General features: G+C 47.0%; 1 protein-coding gene across 1 annotated transcript in view; it reads left to right on the forward strand.

The window, feature by feature from the left end:
• Positions 1-7,475, forward strand: part of LOC106566150 (kinesin heavy chain) — a 130,141-nt gene that overhangs the window by 77,876 nt on the left and 44,790 nt on the right. The window contains exons 6-8 of the mRNA XM_045691941.1: positions 6,096-6,151; positions 6,285-6,372; positions 6,992-7,116. Of these exons, the coding sequence (XP_045547897.1) occupies positions 6,096-6,151; positions 6,285-6,372; positions 6,992-7,116 (269 nt within the window). The remainder of the gene's footprint in view (positions 1-6,095; positions 6,152-6,284; positions 6,373-6,991; positions 7,117-7,475) is intronic.

Genomic DNA, 7,475 nt, shown 5'->3' on the forward strand with positions numbered 1-7,475 from the left:
ATGGGAAAACAACATCAGACACACACCCCTCCACAGTTTTTAACTTGATCTCTCATCAAAAACACATTTAAGATTCACTGTGCAGAAATCACTCTGCCATTTCCTGGTTGCTACAATTCTAATAGTTCACCTAATTTCTGTTTATGTGACAACTCAAGCAGTCATTGTTTAGAGAATCATTGTACCATTTAAACCCATAGATGAAGCCAGCTATATGCTCTCTTGAGTAAATAAATTCCCCAAAAAGTTCCAGTAGGCTGATAATTTTGAATGTGCACTGTATTACTGTATTGTATTGTACTACACTATATTATATGGACTGGAATTACGCACATCGTTTAAACCATGATAAAACAGAAGAGAACATGAGATTCTGGTGGAGCACATTCGGCTTACAAAGTTACAAGTATAGGCTAGCGAATTTGATATTCATTTTGAAATATTTTTTTATTTTTTTATTTTACCTTTGTTTAACCAGGTAGGCAAGTTGAGAACAAGTTCTCATTTACAACTGCGACCTGGCCAAGATAAAGCAAAGCAGTTCAACAAATACAACAACACAGAGTTACACATGGAGTAAAACAAACATACAGTCAATAATACAGTACAAAAACAAGTCTATATACAATGTGAGCAAATGAGGTGAGATAAGGGAGGTAAAGGCAATAAAAAGGCCACGGTGGCGAAGTAAATACAATATAGCAAGTAAACACTGGAATGGTAGATTTGCAGTAGGTGAATGTGCAAAGTAGAAATACTGGGGTGCAAGGGAGCAAAATAAAGAAATAAATAAATACAGTATTGGATGAGGTAATTGTTTGGGCTATTTATAGATGGGTTATGTACAGGTGCAGTGATCTGTGAGCTGCTCTGACAGCTGGTGCTTAAAGCTGGTGAGGGAGATAAGTGTTTCCTGTTTCAGAGATTTTTGTAGTTCGTTCCAGTCATTGGCAGCAGAGAACTGGAAGGAGAGGCGGCCAAAGGAGGAATTGGCTTTGGGGGTGACCAGTGAGATATACCTGCTGGAGCGTGTGCTACGGGTGGGTGCTGCTATGGTGACCAGCGAGCTGAGATAAAGCGGGACTTTACCTAGCAGGGTCTGGTAGATGACCTGGAACCAGTGGGTTTGGCGATGAGTAGGAAATGAGGGCCAGCCAACGAGAGCGTACAGGTCGCAGTGGTGGGTAGTATATGGGGCTTTGGTGACAAAATGGATGGCACTGTGATAGACTGCATACAATTTGTTGAGTAGGGTGTTGGAGGCTATTTTGTAAATGACATCACCGAAGTTGAAGATCGGTAGGATGGTCAGTTTTACGAGGGCATGTTTGGCAGCATGAGTGAAGGATGCTTTGTTGCGAAATAGGAAGTCAATTCTAGATTTAACTTTGGATTGGAGATGCTTGATGTGAGTCTGGAAGGAGAGTTTACAGTCTAACCAGACACCTAGGTATTTGTAGTTGTCCACATATTCTAAGTCAGAACTGTCCAGAGTAGTGATGCTGGGCGGGCGGGAAGGTGTAGGCAGCGATCGGTTGAAGAGCATGCATTTAGTTTTACTTGTATTTAGGAGCAGTTGGAGGCTACGGAAGGAGAGTTGTATGGCATTGAAGCTCGTCTGGAGGGTAGTTAACACAGTGTCCAAAGAAGGGCCAGAAGTATACAGAATGGTGTCGTCTGGTGGATCAGAGACTCACCAGCAGCAAGAGCGACATCATTGATGTATACAGAGAAAAGAGTTGGCCCGAGAATTGAACCCTGTGGCACCCCCATAGAGACTGCCAGAGGCCCAGACAACAGACCCTCTGATTTGACACACTGAACTCTATCGGAAAAGTAGTTGGTGAACCAGGCGATGCAATCATTTGAGAAACCAAGGCTATTGAGTCTGTTGATGAGGATGTGGTGATTGACAGAGTCGAAAGCTTTGGCCAGGTCAATGAATATGGCAGCACAGTATTGTTTCTTATCGATGGCGGTTAAGATATCGTTTAGGACCTTGAGCGTGGCTGAGATGCACCCATGACCAGCTCTGAAACCAGATTGAATAGTGGAGAAGGTACGGTGGGATTCTAAATGGTCCGTAATCTGATTGTTAACTTGGCTTTCGAAGACCTTAGAAAGGCAGGGTAGGATAGATATAGGTCTGTAGCAGTTTTGGTCAAGAGTGTCCCCCCCTTTGAAGAGGGGGGTGACCGCAGCTGCTTTCCAATCTTTGGGAATCTCAGACGACACGAAAGAGATGTTGAACAGGCTAGTAATAGGGGTTACAACAATTTCGGCAGATAATTTTAGAAAGAAAGGGTCCAGATTGTCTAGCCCGGCTGATTTGTAGGGGTCCAGATTTTGCAGCTCTTTCAGAACATCGGCTGACTGGATTTGGGAGAAGGAGAAATGGGGAAGGCTTGGGCGAGTTGCTGTGGGGGGTGCAGTGCTGTTGACCGGGGTAGGGGTAGGGGTAGCCAGGTGGAAAGCACGGCCAGCCGTAGAAAAATGCTTATTGAAATTCTCAATTATAGTGGATTTATCGGTGGTGACAGTTCCCTATCCCCAGTGCAGTGGTTAGCTGGGAGGAGGTGCTCTTATTCTCCATGGACTTTACAGTGTCCCAGAACTTTTTTGAGTTTGTGTTGCAGGAAGCAAATTTCTGCTTGAAAAAGCTAGCCTTGGCTTTTCTAACTGCCTGTGTATATTGGTTTCTAACTTCCCTGAAAAGTTGCATATCACGGGGGCTGTTCGATGCTAATGCAGAATGCCACAGGATGTTTTTGTGCTGGTTAAGGGCAGTCAGGTCTGGAGAGAACCAAGGGCTATATCTGTTCCTGGTTCTACATTTCTTGAATGGGGCATGCTTATTTAAGATGGTGAGGAAGGCATTTTTAAAGAATAACCAGGCATCCTCTACTTACGGGATGAGCTCAATATCCTTCCAGGATACCCGGGCCAGGTCGATTAGAAAAGCCTGCTCGCTGAAGTGTTTCAGGGAGCGTTTGGCAGCGTGGAGGTCGTTTGACCGCTGACCCATTACGGATACAGGCAATGAGGCAGTGATGGCTGAGATCTTGGTTGAAAACAGCAGAGGTGTATTTAGAGGGCAAGTTGGTTAGGATGATATCTATGAGGGTGCCCGTGTTTACAGCTTTGGGGTTGTACCTGATACGTTCATTTATAATTTAATAATAGGGCCTATTTGTATAATTAGACAGCTAAATATCAGGCTAACACTGCATTGAATGTATTACCTGAAAGAGGTAGACTAAGACATCTATATATAGGATATATATCAATATAGAAGAGGGTTATCTATTTCTGATGCAATTTGAAGGGAGTTTATGGAGAGAGAGAGGGAGACTGCGAGAGAGTGCTCGCTCGTGCACAGATTTTAAAGCAACGATATTCGAGTGACAAGCTGTTTTTCAAACGCTGCAGCTGCAATTAAAAAAACAATAAAAAATCTTTACAATTAAAAAAACAAGGTGACCCTTGAAAGCCAGATGGAGATGTATAAATTAGACGCCATTCAGTATGGAACGGACTAACCACACTGAGATGGGCTGTCTGTCTCCATTCAGTATGGAACGGACTAACCACACTGAGATGGGCTGTCTGTCTCCATTCAGTAGGGAACGGACTAACCACACTGAGATGGGCTGTCTGTCTCCATTCAGTAGGGAACGGACTAACCACACTGAGATGGGCTGTCTGTCTCCATTCAGTATGGAACGGACTAACCACACTGAGATGGGCTGTCTGTCTCCATTCAGTAGGGAACGGACTAACCACACTGAGATGGGCTGTCTGTCTCCATTCAGTATGGAACGGACTAACCACACTGAGATGGGCTGTCTGTCTCCATTCAGTATGGAACGGACTAACCACACTGAGATGGGCTGTCTGTCTCCATTCAGTATGGAACGGACTAACCACACTGAGATGGGCTGTCTGTCTCCATTCAGTAGGGAACGGACTAACCACACTGAGATGGGCTGTCTGTCTCCATTCAGTAGGGAACGGAGCTCCACACTGAGATGGGCTGTCTGTCTCCATTCAGTAGGGAACGGACTAACCACACTGAGATGGGCTGTCTGTCTCCATTCAGTAGGGAACGGACTAACCACACTGAGATGGGCTGTCTGTCTCCATTCAGTAGGGAACGGAGCTCCACACTGAGATGGGCTGTCTGTCTCCATTCAGTAGGGAACGGACTAACCACACTGAGATGGGCTGTCTGTCTCCATTCAGTAGGGAACGGAGCTAACCACACTGAGATGGGCTGTCTGTCTCCATTCAGTAGGGAATGGACTAACCACACTGAGATGGGCTGTCTGTCTCCATCCTGAGCATTGATCATGCAGAGAAGCTCGATTTAGACATGGCATATCATTTAACGCCATTTCACGCCATGCTCTTCATATACTGTAAATCATTTATTATAATTGAACGGTTTCTCCTTGTTATTTATATTGGGAAAAGGAAGTGGTTTTGGGCGGTAAATCCCGGTAAATCTCGATATCCGGGTTCCCGCCATTCAATGCTACCCTCTGTCCTGTCATGTACCCAGCCGTCCCTCTGTCCTGTCATGTCCCCAGCCATCCCACTGTCCTGTCATGTCCCCAGCCGTCCGTCCCTCTGTCCTGTCATGTCCCCAGCCTTCCCTCTGACCTGTCATGTCCCCAGCCTTCCCTCTGTCCTGTCATGTCCCCAGCCTTCCCTCTGACCTGTCATGTCCCCAGCCTTCCCTCTGTCCTGTCATGTCCCCAGCCTTCCCTCTGACCTGTCATGTCCCCAGCCTTCCCTCTGTCATGTCATGTCCCCAGCCTTCCCTCTGTCCTGTCATGTCCCCAGCCTTCCCTCTGTCCTGTCATGTCCCCAGCCTTCCCTCTGTCCTGTCATGTCCCCAGCCTTCCCTCTGTCCTGTCATGTCCCCAGCCTTCCCTCTGTCCTGTCATGTCCCCAGCCTTCCCTCTGACCTGTCATGTCCCCAGCCTTCCCTCTGTCCTGTCATGTCCCCAGCCTTCCCTCTGTCCTGTCATGTCCCCAGCCTTCCCTCTGACCTGTCATGTCCCCAGCCTTCCCTCTGTCCTGTCATGTCCCCAGCCTTCCCTCTGTCATGTCATGTCCCCAGCCTTCCCTCTCTCCTGTCCTGTCCCCAGCCTTCCCTCTGTCCTGTCATGTCCCCAGCCTTCCCTCTGTCCTGTCATGTCCCCAGCCTTCCCTCTGTCCTGTCATGTCCCCAGCCTTCCCTCTGTCATGTCATGTCCCCAGCCTTCCCTCTGTCCTGTCATGTCCCCAGCCTTCCCTCTGTCCTGTCATGTCCCCAGCCTTCCCTCTGTCCTGTCATGTCCCCAGCCTTCCCTCTGTCCTGTCATGTCCCCAGCCTTCCCTCTGTCCTGTCATGTCCCCAGCCTTCCCTCTGTCCTGTCATGTCCCCAGCCTTCCCTCTGTCCTGTCATGTCCCCAGCCTTCCCTCTGTCCTGTCCAGAATGAGTGTCTGCTTTGTCTGTAAGTTTCCAGTTGAAATGAACTGAGGTTGACAGTTCAGAGCCTGGGGAGACTTGAGTCAGAGAAGCACCAGTCCTGGCAGAGAGATGACACATACAAACCTCTGAGAGGGAACACAGCCTTGACTTAAATCTGAACAGATTGAATATCATCTCTCATCAAAAATACAAACCTGAAACATAAAGTAACTTCGTACCTACACGTCCCCAGTCGCCCCTCTGTCCTGTCCAGAAGGAGATTTGTACGGGTCTGTTGTACCGTACATTTTCTGTTTAAATCAAATTGAGTTGACATTCTGGGCCTGAGGGAGGCCTGAGGAAGACCTGAGGAAGACAGTCAGAGCAGCAACAGGTGGTGGTCTATGTCAGACTTTAGGAGTTGTTGCTCTCCTGTTCTGTGATTGTTCATGGAGCACTGTAATGACCTCTTGTTTCTGTCTGTATGTGTGATGCGTCTGTGTTTGTGACGTTTCTGGGAAGTACATTTTAAATACATTTTCATTTAAATCGATTTGACTGTTTTGGGCCTTTGGGAAGATATGAAAGTAAAATCTCTGAAAGTACTCCTCTCTTCTTCTGTCCATCTCTCTCAAGTGACTAAGACTAACCTGGCAGTACATGAGGACAAGAACAGGGTTCCCTATGTGAAGGTGAGTCAAACTGTCATCAGCTGAGGTGATGATTTAATGTTAACTGACCATCTATGGTTGTTTTCTACATTAGAGACGTGTCATCTTCCTAACGCTAACTTTTTGGACTGTCATTTGTTGAATTGTATCTCAGGGCTGCACTGAGCGTTTTGTCTCCAGCCCAGAGGAAGTGATGGATGTTATTGACGAGGGAAAAGCCAACCGCCATGTCGCTGTCACCAGTAAGTCCAAATGACACTTAGTACATTGTATAGTGTGAAGTCACGTCTGTAGAGAAACTCTGCAGATTCTTCTATAGTGTCTGGGGGGGGGAGTCTGTCATATTGGTTTACTATCTCTGTTGCTATCTCTGCTGCTATCTCTGATCTCTGTTGCTATTTCTGTTACTACCTCTGTTGCTATCTCTGCTGCTATCTCTGATCTCTGTTGCTATTTCTGTTACTATCTCTGTTGCTATCTCTGCTGCTATCTCTGATCTCTGTTGCTGCCTCTGTTACCACCTCTGTTATCTTCTCTTCTCCTCTCTTCTCCTCTCCTATTTCTCCTTCTCTCTTCTCCTCTCTTCTCCACCCCTCTCCTCTCTTCTCCACCCCTCTCCCCTCTTCTCTCCTCTCCTTCTCTCTTCTCCTCTCTTCTCCTCTCTTCTCCACCCCTCTCCCCTCTTCTCCTCTCTTCTCCTCTCTTCTTCTCTCTTCTCCTCTTTTCTCCACCCCTCTTCTCCTCTCTCCTTCTCTCTTCTCCTCTCTCCTTCTCTCTTCTCCTCTCTTCTCCACCCCTCTCCCCTCTTCTCCTCTCTTCTCCTCTCTTCTTCTCTCTTCTCCTCTTTTCTCCTCTCTCCAGATATGAATGAACACAGCTCCAGGAGTCACAGTATCTTCCTGATCAACATTAAACAGGAACATGTGGAGACAGAGCAGAAACTGTGTGGGAAGCTCTACCTAGTTGATCTGGCTGGGAGTGAGAAGGTAAGAGTTCACTACATGTGTTCACTAAATAGACCCCAGGGGACCTATTTTCCGTGGCTGGGAGTGAGACGGTAAAGGACAAGACACTCCATAATGAACTTTGATCAACTGCTGGGTGTCGATGAACGGTGGCGTTTAAGCAATTAGAATGTTCGGTGGTCAAAGGCCTGAAAGCAGAGGCTAGTGTGGTAATGAACTAGCTTTAACCAGGAAGCAGGGGTTAGTGTGGTAATGAACTAGCTTTAACCAGGAAGCAGGGGCTAGTGTGGTAATGAACTAGCTTTAACCAGGAAGCAGAGGCTAGTGTGGTAATGAACTAGCTTTAACCAGGAAGCAGAGGCTAGTGTGGTAATGAACTA

The sequence above is a fragment of the Salmo salar genome, chromosome ssa12, assembly GCF_905237065.1.
Source record: "Salmo salar chromosome ssa12, Ssal_v3.1, whole genome shotgun sequence".
Lineage (NCBI taxonomy): Eukaryota > Metazoa > Chordata > Actinopteri > Salmoniformes > Salmonidae > Salmo > Salmo salar.